Raw genomic sequence first — 12603 nt, 5'->3', positions numbered from 1 at the left:
CTATGTATCTATCTATCTATGATTCAATCAATGTATCCATCTATCTATGTATCTATCTATCTATGAATCTATGAATCAATCAATCAATGTATCCATCTATCCATGAATCTATGTATCTATCTATCTATGAATCTATGAATCAATCAATCAATGTATCCATCTATCTATGTATCTATCTATCTATGAATCTATGAATCAATCAATCAATGTATCCATCTATCCAAGAATCTATGTATCTATCTATCTATGAATCAATCAATCAATCAATCAATGTATCCATCTATCCATGAATCTATGTATCTATCTATCTATGATTCAATCAATGTATCCATCTATCCATGAATCTATGTATCTATCTATGAATCAATCAATGAATGTATCCATCTATCCATGAATCTATCCATCTATCCATGAATCTATCTATCTATGAATCTATGTATCTATGAATCAATCAATCAATGTATCCATCTATCTATGAATCTATGAATCAATCAATGTATCCATCTATCCATGAATCTATGTATCTATCTATCTATGAATCAATCAATCAATCAATCAATCAATGTATCCATCTATCCATGAATCTATGTATCTATCTATCTATGATTCAATCAATGTATCCATCTATCCATGAATCTATGTATCTATCTATGAATCAATCAATGAATGTATCCATCTATCCATGAATCTATCCATCTATCCATGAATCTATCTATGAATCTATGTATCTATGAATCAATCAATCAATGTATCCATCTATCTATGTATCTATCTATCTATGAATCAATCAATGTATCCATCTATCCATGAATCTATGTATCTATCTATCTATGTATCTATGAATCAATCAATCAATGTATCCATCTATCTATGTATCTATCTATCTATGAATCTATGAATCAATCAATCAATGTATCCATCTATCTATGTATCTATCTATCTATGAATCTATGAATCAATCAATGTATCCATCTATCCATGAATCTATGTATCTATCTATCTATGAATCAATCAATCAATCAATGTATCCATCTATCCATGAATCTATGTACCTATCTATCTATGATTCAATCAATGTATCCATCTATCCATGAATCTATGTATCTATCTATCTATGAATCAATCAATCAATCAATGTATCCATCTATCCATGAATCTATGTACCTATCTATCTATGATTCAATCAATGTATCCATCTATCCATGAATCTATGTATCTATCTATGAATCAATCAATGAATGTATCCATCTATCCATGAATCTATCCATCTATCCATGAATCTATCTATCTATGAATCTATGTATCTATGAATCAATCAATCAATGTATCCATCTATCTATGTATCTATCTATCTATGAATCTATGAATCAATCAATGTATCCATCTATCCATGAATCTATGTATCTATCTATCTATGTATCTATGAATCAATCAATCAATGTATCCATCTATCCATGAATCTATGTATCTATCTATCTATGATTCAATCAATGTATCCATCTATCCATGAATCTATGTATCTATCTATGAATCAATCAATCAATGTATCCATCTATCTATGTATCTATCTATCTATGAATCTATGAATCAATCAATCAATGTATCCATCTATCCATGAATCTATGTATCTATCTATCTATGAATCAATCAATCAATCAATCAATGTATCCATCTATCCATGAATCTATGTATCTATCTATCTATGATTCAATCAATGTATCCATCTATCCATGAATCTATGTATCTATCTATGAATCAATCAATGAATGTATCCATCTATCCATGAATCTATCCATCTATCCATTAATCTATCTATGAATCTATGTATCTATGAATCAATCAATCAATGTATCCATCTATCTATGTATCTATCTATCTATGAATCTATGAATCAATCAATGTATCCATCTATCCATGAATCTATGTATCTATCTATCTATGTATCTATGAATCAATCAATCAATGTATCCATCTATCCATGAATCTATGTATCTATCTATCTATGATTCAATCAATGTATCCATCTATCCATGAATCTATGTATCTATCTATCTATGATTCAATCAATGTATCCATCTATCCATGAATCTATGTATCTATCTATGAATCAATCAATGAATGTATCCATCTATCCATGAATCTATCCATCTATCCATGAATCTATCTATCTATGAATCAATCAATCAATGTATCCATCTATCCATGAATCTATGTATCTATCTATCTATGTATCTATGATTCAATCAATGTATCCATCTATCCATGAATCTATGTATCTATCTATGAATCAATCAATGAATGTATCCATCTATCCATGAATCTATCCATCTATCCATGAATCTATGTATCTATGAATCAATCAATCAATGTATCCATCTATCCATGAATCTATGCATCTATGTATGTGTCTATGTATGTATCTATCTATCTATCCCTGGTTTCTTATGCTCTATCGCCACCTCCTGACTGCTGTGTGAAAGTATAATTCATAGACATATATTTACTTACCCTGTCTGAAGCGAATTAAGAATAGAGCTACTATATGTACAGTTAACAACTTGGCATTATACTAGATTCCCTTTGATCACTTGGAGTGCCTCTGGTGTGGCTGTGACACGGTGGTCCTCCGTTGTTCATGTGGCCGGGCTCAGACCACATTGCAGTAAGTGGTCTGTGTTTGCTCCTCTCCACACGTGCATGTTGCAGACTCCACTTTGTAACCCCATTCCTTAAGGTTGGCTCTGCATCTCATGGTATTTAACAAGTCGCCCCATTTTCTGAGGGAGTGTCTCATCCGGGCTCAGCCACTGATTGAGTTTCCGGGTTTTAGCCTGCCACTTTTGAACTCTTGCTTGCTGAGGTGTTCCTGCGAGTATCTCTGTAGATCTTGCTACAATGCAGCCTGTGCCCTGACACATGCAAAACGGAGGACCTTCTAATAGCAACACCAGAGGCACTCTAAGCAGCCAGCTACTACTCAAAGGACATTTACTATAATGCCAAATTTTTAACTTTGTGTTTTCAAATACAACTGTACCCTCGGTTCGCTTCTGACACAATAAATAACCAGATTATATGACTCTACACTGCCATATAATCCAGTTCCAATGCAGTTAATAGGACAATAGGGCAGTGCAAATGAAGCCTGAGAATGGGTCACCCACAGCTTTCCATGGGATTTATGTTACTGTTTAATTTTTATATTTGTGCGTGGTTCTGTTATTTGATGTGTTTTATGTTTTGTTATTGTATTTGCCTGGACTTTGGCCCCTTGTAAGCCGCCCTGAGTCTCCTTGGGGACATGGAGGCAAAATAAAGTTGTCGTCATTATTATTTATTATTATTATTGTTATTATTATTATTACTGTATATACTTGAGTATAAGCCTAGTTTTTTAGCCTTTTTTTAAGACTGAAAAAGCCCCCCTAGGCTTGTCCTCAGGTGAGGGTCCTGGTTGGCTTATATTTGGGTCAGCTTATACTCGAGGATATATGGTACATTTATTATTTTTCTCTATTATTATTGGTATTACTACATTTATTATTTTTCTCTATTATTGTTTCTACTATTACATTCTTTACTCTATTATTATTATTATTATTATTATTATTATTAATACATTTATTTCACTCTTATCTTATTATTGCATTTATTATTTTACTCTATTTATTATTACATGTATTATATCCTGTATTTATTATTATTATATTACATGTATTATTTTACTCTATCATTATTAAAAGGATACATAAGCACATTTACATTGAAGAAGATGGGAATAATGATTGGATCAGAGTTGGACAGTCTTATCTTAAATTAGAGCTTGATGTAAATATTCAAAAACATTTAACCTACTGATGCCTCAATTAATGTAATTTTATTGGTATCTATTTTTATTTCTGAAATTGACCACCCTCGGCTTATACTGGAGTCAATGTATTCCCAGTTTTTTTGTGGTAAAATTAGGTGCCTCGGGTTATATTCGGGTCGGCTTATACTCGAGTATATACGCTATTTTTATTTCTGAAATTGACCACCCTCGGCTTATACTGGAGTCAATGTATTCCCAGTTTTTTGTGGTAAAATTAGGTGCCTCGGCTTATATTCGGGTCGGCTTATACTCGAGTATATACGCTATTTTTATTTCTGAAATTTACCACCCTCGGCTTATACTGGAGTCAATGTATTCCCAATTTTTGGGGGTAAAATTAGGTGCCTCGGCTTATATTTGGGTCGGCTTGTACTCGAGTATATATGCTATTTTTATTTCTGAAATTGACCACCCTCGGCTTATACTGGAGTCAATGTATTCCCAGTTTTTTTGTGGTAAAATTAGGTGCCTCGGGTTATATTCGGGTCAGCTTATACTCGAGTATATAGGGTATTATTATTATTATGGGATTTGAACCCTGGACTCCAAAGTCTCAATCCAAACCCTCAAAATATATCACATTGTGTTTCCCTCCCAAAAAAGTTCAGATTTTCAGAAAAAAATGCCCAAGGAGGTTTGTTCCATGTGTTCAGCATCACAGCAATTGGAAGAACATGCTTACTCTTGCAAAGTAATGACCACATTAGGAGAGTTTTCTTTAAGGCTGAACCAAAATTTTGTGGGAAATCAGGTCGCCAAATGAAAAAGCTTTCCAAATCTGGAAATAATCATTTTGGTTTCCCTTTGATACATTTGCTCTTCCCTTATGACAAGCAAATTGCAAGTTATAATGCAAGCAAGGAGAGAGAGAAAGAAAAGGTTTGTTGTTCTCGTTTCTGCAGGTTGTTTTCCAATTTATGGCAACCACATTGCGGGGATTCTGGAGCTGAGAATATGTGACTTACCCAATGTGTTTCCATGGAGGAAAAGAGAGCAGCATTTAAGTCTCACAGCCCAAGATGGAGACCGGCTTCAGGTATGATGTAGGAGGGGATTTGAGCACATGTGGTCACATAACAAGGAAACTAGCAACACCTGAGAACATTCCCTGATTTGCACAATCACCACCCTCCCTGTTTGGAGGTTTTAGCTGAACAAGAGTTGTGTTTTCTCAGTGCTGTTAAGATGCTTGGCTTACATCAGGGGTCCCCAAACTAAGGCCCGGGGGGCCGGATGCGGCCCTCCGAGGTCATTTACCTGGCCCCTGCCCTCAGTTTTATAATATAATATAGTGTATATACATATAATATTGATAATATTATAATGTAATACAATATAACACTAATAATAATATCATATAATAATATTAATTATATATTCTATATTACATATAATATTACTAATAATATTATAGTATAGTGGTATAGTTCAATATAGTAATATATAATGCTAATATTGTGCTATGCTAATAATATAATATATTGTATGTACATATAATGTGTAAGCCACTCGAGTCCCCTTTGGGGTGAGAAGGGTGTGATACAAATGTAGTAAATAAATGCAGTAAATGAATAAATAATAAATAAATAAATTTTAGACTTAGGCTCACTCAAAGTCTGAAATGACTTGAAGGCACATAACAACAACAACAACAACAATCCTAATTAACTTGACTATCTCATTGGCTAGAAGCAGGACCACACTTCCTATTGAAATCCTGATAAATGTATGTTGGTTAAAATTGTTTTTATTTTTAAATTTGCACTACAAATAAGACATGTGCAGTGTGCATCGGAATTTGGTTTTTGTTTTTGTTTTTTTTCAAATGATAATCTGGCCCCTCAACAGTCTGAAGGATTGTGGACCGGCCCTCGGCTTAAAAAGTTTGAGGACCCCTGGCTTACATTATTTCCTTACCCAACCCTAATAGCAGTCCCCAAGTAATAAACATCCAACTTAGATACAACTTATAGTTAAGAAGACAATAGGACAGGGGTCCCCAAACTAAGGGTCCAATCCTCAGTTTTATAATATAATATTTTTATATCAGTTTTAATAATATATTCAAGTATAAGCCGACCCGAATATAAGCCGAGGCACCTAATTTTACCACAAAAAAACTGGGAAAACATTGACTCTAGTATAAGCCGAGGGTGGTCAATTTCAGAAATAAAAATAGCGTATATACTCGAGTATAAGCCGAACCGAATATAAGCTGAGGCAACTAATTTTGCCACAAAAAAACTGGGAAAACATTGACTCTAGTATAAGCCGAGGGTGGTCAATTTCAGAAATAAAAATAGCGTATATACTCGAGTATAAGCCGACCCGAATATAAGCTGAGGCACCTAATTTTGTCACAAAAAAACTGGGAAAACATTGACTCTAGTATAAGCCGAGGGTGGTCAATTTCAGAAATAAAAATAGCGTATATACTTGAGTATAAGCCGAACCGAATATAAGCTGAGGCACCTAATTTTGCCACAAAAAAACTGGGAAAACATTGACTCTAGTATAAGCCGAGGGTGGTCAATTTCAGAAATAAAAATAGCGTATATACTCGAGTATAAGCCGAACCGAATATAAGCTGAGGCACCTAATTTTGCCACAAAAAAAACTGGGAAAACATTGACTCTAGTATAAGCCGAGGGTGGTCAATTTCAGAAATAAAAATAGCGTATATACTCGAGTATAAGCCGAACCGAATATAAGCTGAGGCAACTAATTTTGCCACAAAAAAACTGGGAAAACATTGACTCTAGTATAAGCCGAGGGTGGTCAATTTCAGAAATAAAAATAGCGTATATACTCGAGTATAAGCCGACCCGAATATAAGCTGAGGCACCTAATTTTGTCACAAAAAAACTGGGAAAACATTGACTCTAGTATAAGCCGAGGGTGGTCAATTTCAGAAATAAAAATAGCGTATATACTTGAGTATAAGCCGAACCGAATATAAGCTGAGGCACCTAATTTTGCCACAAAAAAACTGGGAAAACATTGACTCTAGTATAAGCCGAGGGTGGTCAATTTCAGAAATAAAAATAGCGTATATACTCGAGTATAAGCCGACCCGAATATAAGCTGAGGCACCTAATTTTGCCACAAAAAAAACTGGGAAAACATTGACTCTAGTATAAGCCGAGGGTGGTCAATTTCAGAAATAAAAATAGCGTATATACTTGAGCATAAGCCGACCCGAATATAAGCTGAGGCACCTAATTTTGCCACAAAAAAACTGGGAAAACATTGACTCTAGTATAAGCCGAGGGTGGTCAATTTCAGAAATAAAAATAGCGTATATACTCGAGTATAAGCCAACCCGAATATAAGCCGAGGCACCTAATTTTGCCACAAAAAAAACTGGGAAAACATTGACTCTAGTATAAGCCGAGGGTGGTCAATTTCAGAAATAAGAGTAGATACCAATAAAATTACATTAATTGAGGCATCAGCAGGTTAAATGTTTTTGAATATTTACATAAAGCTCAAATCTCGGATAAGACTGTCCAACTCTGATCAAATCATTGTTCTCGTCTTCTTCAATGTAAATGTGCTTATGTATCCTTTTAATAATAATAGAGTAAAATAATACATGTAATAATAATAATAATAAATACAGGAAAATAATACAAGTAATAATAATCAGAGTAAAATAATTAATGCAATAATAATAATATCAGAGTGAAATAATGTATTAATAAAAATAGAGTAAAATAAATGTAATAGTAGCAACAATAATAGAGAAAAATAATAAATGTAATAACACCAATAATAATAGAGAAAAATAATAAATGTACCATATATTCTCGAGTATATGCTGACCCAAATATAAGCCAACCAGGACCCTCACCTGAGTATAAGCCGAGGGGGGCTTTTTCAGTATTAAAAAGAGGGCTGAAAGACTAGGCTTATACTCGAGTATATACAGTATATTGTATATACATATAATGTTGATAATATTATAATGTAATACAATATAATACTAATAATACCATATAATAATATTAATTATATGTTATGTATTTTACATGTAATATTACAGTAATAGTGGTATAGTTCAATATAGTAATATATAATTTTTTTCAAACTCCAATTCTCACAGGGACAGAAAGTGAGGTGGAATCTTCTAAACAGGGGCAGAAACAACAAAATAAACAACACAGGGGTGTTAATCACAGGGAAGGGGGTTAAACCGCCAAAGTTGCAGAAAATCCTGCCAATCGAAACATTGGCAGTTCAAGCCCGGGTCGGGGTGAGCACCCACCACCAGCTCCGCTCCTTGCCCACCTAGCAGATTGAAAAGAGAAACACGAGTAGATGAATAGGTATTGCTTTAGGCACGGAAGTAGTAAGATGGCCATAAGGACATGCTGGATTCGATCCATGGCCGAAGCACAGCCTCCAGATGCCCGAAATGGAAAAGAGGGAAAAGCCTTTACCTCTGTTTATGTATTGTCTGTTCTTGTTAATTCTACAATGGCACTGAATGTTTGCCATATATGTGTTCTGTAATATACCCTGTAATATGGCTGCTTCCTGCCTGGAAGAATCCTTTGTTGGGAGGTGTTAGCTGGCCTTGACTGTTTTCTGTCTGGAATTCCCCTATTTTCAGGGTGTTGTTCTTTATTTACTATCCTGATTTTAGAGTTTTTAAAATACTGGTAGCCAGATTTAGTTCATTTTCATTGTTTCTTCCTTTTGACGTGAGGCTAAAAAGACCTTTATGAGAAAGCAAGTCTGAAAAAAACACAGTAGACAACCTTTTTATTACAAAGTACTTCTGAATGGTTTTTTTCCCTATGAGGAATAAGCTTTGAACTCAACGGCAATCTTTAAATTTATTTATTTTTAATAGTATTAAATTAGGTTAAATTATCTTTTTCTTTTTTTCCAATTCCACTTCCGAAACCAATCTATAACAAGGAACAAAAAAAAAAATTGAGACACACCACTGCAATATTAATTCCAAATATTATTTTTTTTTCCCTTTTAAGTCAAGATCTGTACAGCAAAAAAGTAGCAAAGAGTGAATGACCGTTCTGACCATACAGCAAGCTAAGGGGACAAATGTCATCCTGTACATGAGAGGTCACAAAAAAAACCCTTCACACCTTCTAATTTGCTCAGCTGTAACAATACACCCCAAACCATTTCTACCTACAGAGGAAAAATTTGGTATGGAAAAACAAAACCCAATTTTGCTTGAAGTTCCCTTTTTGAGTTTCTCCCGTTATTTCTTCTTCTTCTTTCTCTTGTACAAAATATTACAATTTATATACATTTACACAGGTTTTTGCACAACTAGAAAACAGTTATGAATTACAATCAGGCTTGGCAATCGATTTAAGAATGATCTGGGGATTAAAACGGTTCTCGCTTCGTTTAAGGAGGTTTGCAAAACGGTGATTTCCTGCTTCTTACATGAACCTTAATTATAAAAAAAATTAATCGAGTCACCTGCAAACAGCAGTATCCTTTATTATTCAGCTTTTCACGGCTGCTCGTATCTGTCTTTTGCTGTTTGGAAGCACAGAAATGCCATCAAAGTGCATGATGACACGCTTCCAGGATTTACATTTCTTTTTTTTAAATATATAAATATTTTTTTGGGGAGGGGGATCTGGAAGCAAAGGTTCGCTTTCAGATAAAGTCGGCTCACATTAAGGCAGTGATCAACAGGAAACGGGAGTGTGTTCAGCACAATTTCATCCTTGTTTTATAACCGTCATATAATAATTTACTATTCTTCTTTTTTTTTGTTTTGAATGCCACTTTTGGACCCAGGGGTGAGGAAGCAGAGAAGGGGGAGACGGGCGTTAAAGCGACGCTTTCCTATGGCTTATGGTTCGAACTCCAGGCCTTCCTGCAAAAATGAGGTACACAATCTAGACTTTGTTGTCAGGTGAAGACATCACAGCCGGCCGAGAGCGTAAATGTTTGGGGATGGGGAGGAAGGGGAGTTGCCAAACCCAATTTTGAAACAGTGCCAAAAATTGGAGAGAAAGAGGGGAAAAGGATAAGGTGGTTTTGAGGGGTTTGGGGGGGGCGGAGAAGGAAGTCTAGTCCAGAAAACAGAGAAAGACGTCCCTAGTAGTTTTCGACCCACTGTGCGAGCCCACTTTCCACCAAGGTCCTGTTGATAGACACCAACTGCAAAAGAAAGAGAAACAAGACTGAGTCAGACGCTATTAAATCTATTTGCAGACTGGATTATTTGCAGAGTTGATCAATGCAGTGCAATGGTTCCAAACCTGTGATCTGTGAACCAGAAACTACTCTCCAACATCAGTAGTAGTAATAATAATAGTAATAATAGTAATAATAATAATAATAATAATAATAATAGGCACACACACACTGGAACACAACACACAAGACATCACAGTTGTGGAGAAGAAAAAGGTTTGGATCATTGATGTTGCCATCCCAGGTGACAGTCGCATTGACGAAAAACAACAGGAAAAACTGTGCAAGGAAGCTGACGAAGCCATTGACCATATCCTCAGCTGCTGTAAGAAAATCGCACAGACAGACTACAGACAAAGGCACAACTATGTGGCCCAAATGATTCATTGGAACTTATGCCTCAAGTACCACCTCCCAGCAGCAAAGAACTAGTGGGATCACAAACCTGCAAAAGTATTGGAAAATGAGCACGCAAAGATACTGTGGGACTTCCGAATCCAGACTGACAAAGTTCTGGAACACAACACACCAGACATCACAGTTGTAGAAAAGAAAAAGGTTTGGATCATTGATGTTGCCATCCCAGGTGACAGTTGCATTGACGAAAAACAACAGGAAAAACTCAGCCGCTATCAGGACCTCAAGACTGAACTTCAAAGACTCTGGCAGAAACCAGTGCAGGTGGTCCCGGTGGTGATGGGCACATTGGGTGCCGTGCCAAAAGATCTCAGCCGGCATTTGGAAACAGTAGACATTGACAAAATCACGATCTGCCAACTGCAAAAGGCCACCCTACTGGGATCTGCACGCATCATCCGAAAATACATCACACAGTCCTAGACACTTGGGAAGTGTTCGACTTGTGATTTTGTGATATGAAATCCAGCATGTCTATCTTGTTTGCTGTGTCATAATAAAATAATAATAGGCAGAGGACTCTTACAAGTAAAACAAGCAGTCAAAGAAGAAGAACATGCCCTGGCAGAATATGTAAAGCAAAGTGAAGAACCTGCTTTGATTGAAGTCAAAAATCAGAAACTCCTCAAAGCACAGCAAAGAATCAGTACAAGAAAACCGCACTACAAACTAGAGCTGACAGCTGGCACAACAAAACATTGCATGGAAAGTTCCTTGACAAAATTGAAGGAAAAGCTGATAAGGAGAAGACCTGGCTCTGGCTCACGAATGGGACCCTGAAGAAGGAGACAGAAGGCCTGATCCTTGCAGCCCAGGAGCAAGACATCAGGACAAAGGCAATTCAGGCCAAGATCGAAAAATCAGCTGATGACCCAAAATGCAGACTGTGCAAGGAAACCGACGAAACCATTGATCATATCCTCAGCTGCTGTAAGAAAATCGCACAGACAGACTACAAACAGAGGCACAACTATGTGGCCCAAATGATTATGATTATTATTATTATTAATGCTCACTTTTTAATTATGATACTCTTAACCAATAGACTGAAGGAGCCCTGGTGGCGAAGTGTGTTAAAGCACTGAGCTGCTGAACTTGCAGACCGAAAGGTCCCAGGTTCAAATCCCGGGAGCGGAGTGAGCACCCGCTGTTAGTCCCAGCTCCTGCCAACCTAGCAGTTCGAAAACATGCCAATGTAAGTAGATCAATAGGTACAGCTCCGGTGGGAAGGTAACGGCGCTCCATGCAGTCATGCCAACCACATGATCTTGGAGGTGTCTATGGACAACGCCGGTTCTCCGGCTTAGAAATGGAGATGAGCATCCCCAGAGTCAGACATGACTGGACTTAACGTCAGGGGAAACCTTTACCTTTTATTATTATTATTGCTCACTTTTTAATTATGATACTCTTAACGAAGAGACTGCTAAGGATTGGACCTAGAGTCAATTTACACATTAAACACATACACACACTTTGAATAACATACCTCATCTCCTAACATGCTCCACAGTTGTATTAGAGGCAAGCCTGTTGCACTGTCACAGTTTGTAACCTGGAAACAGAGAGGAACATTTGGAAATTACCGGGATGGGTTCTAACTCTGGCCTCAAACTTCTCAAAAACTGAAAAAGCAGCCGTTCCACGTACCTGTGCAAGCAGGGGGGTCCCTCTGGTCATTTCACTAACTGTTGTGTCTGCTTCCGGTGAAAAGTTATCATCACCTTTTCAGGAAAGGAGAGAAAAAAAGAGTTTAAAGTAATTATATTGGCTTACGAAATGCAGAGATGTTGTTCTTCTGAAATGGGTATTATTATTATTATTATTATTATTATTATTATTATTATTATTATTATTAATTCATTTCTATCCTGCTTTTCTCCCGTGGATGGGATTCAAAGTGGCGTACAACATATAACGTTCATACAAATACATTAGACAGCAATACATTAAAACATCATATCCCGAATAAAACCCAATTAAGATATCAAAACAATTTTAAAACTTACAAGCACCATATTAAAGATATCCATAACCTCCAGCCACTGAAGTTATTTGTCAAGTACAGTAGAGTCTCACTTATCCAACACTCGCTTATCCAACATTCTGGATTATCCAAGGCATTT

General features: G+C 36.1%; 1 protein-coding gene across 3 annotated transcripts in view; it reads right to left on the bottom strand.

The window, feature by feature from the left end:
• Positions 1-8701: 8701 nt before the first annotated feature.
• The window catches only part of akap1 (A-kinase anchoring protein 1), a 45771-nt gene continuing 41869 nt past the window's right edge, over positions 8702-12603 (bottom strand). For all 3 annotated transcript variants that reach the window (XM_062959818.1, XM_062959819.1, XM_062959817.1), the window contains 3 exons: positions 12128-12201; positions 11967-12032; positions 8702-10024 (listed from right to left, as the gene is read on the bottom strand). In XM_062959818.1, coding sequence (XP_062815888.1) covers positions 9962-10024; positions 11967-12032; positions 12128-12201 — 203 coding nt within the window. In that variant the 3' untranslated portion in view covers positions 8702-9961. The remainder of the gene's footprint in view (positions 10025-11966; positions 12033-12127; positions 12202-12603) is intronic.

This window comes from Anolis carolinensis, unplaced genomic scaffold, assembly GCF_035594765.1.
Source record: "Anolis carolinensis isolate JA03-04 unplaced genomic scaffold, rAnoCar3.1.pri scaffold_7, whole genome shotgun sequence".
NCBI lineage: Eukaryota > Metazoa > Chordata > Lepidosauria > Squamata > Dactyloidae > Anolis > Anolis carolinensis.
The sequence above is the reverse complement of the archived record's forward strand: the minus strand, read 5'-3'. Positions and strand labels throughout refer to the sequence as shown.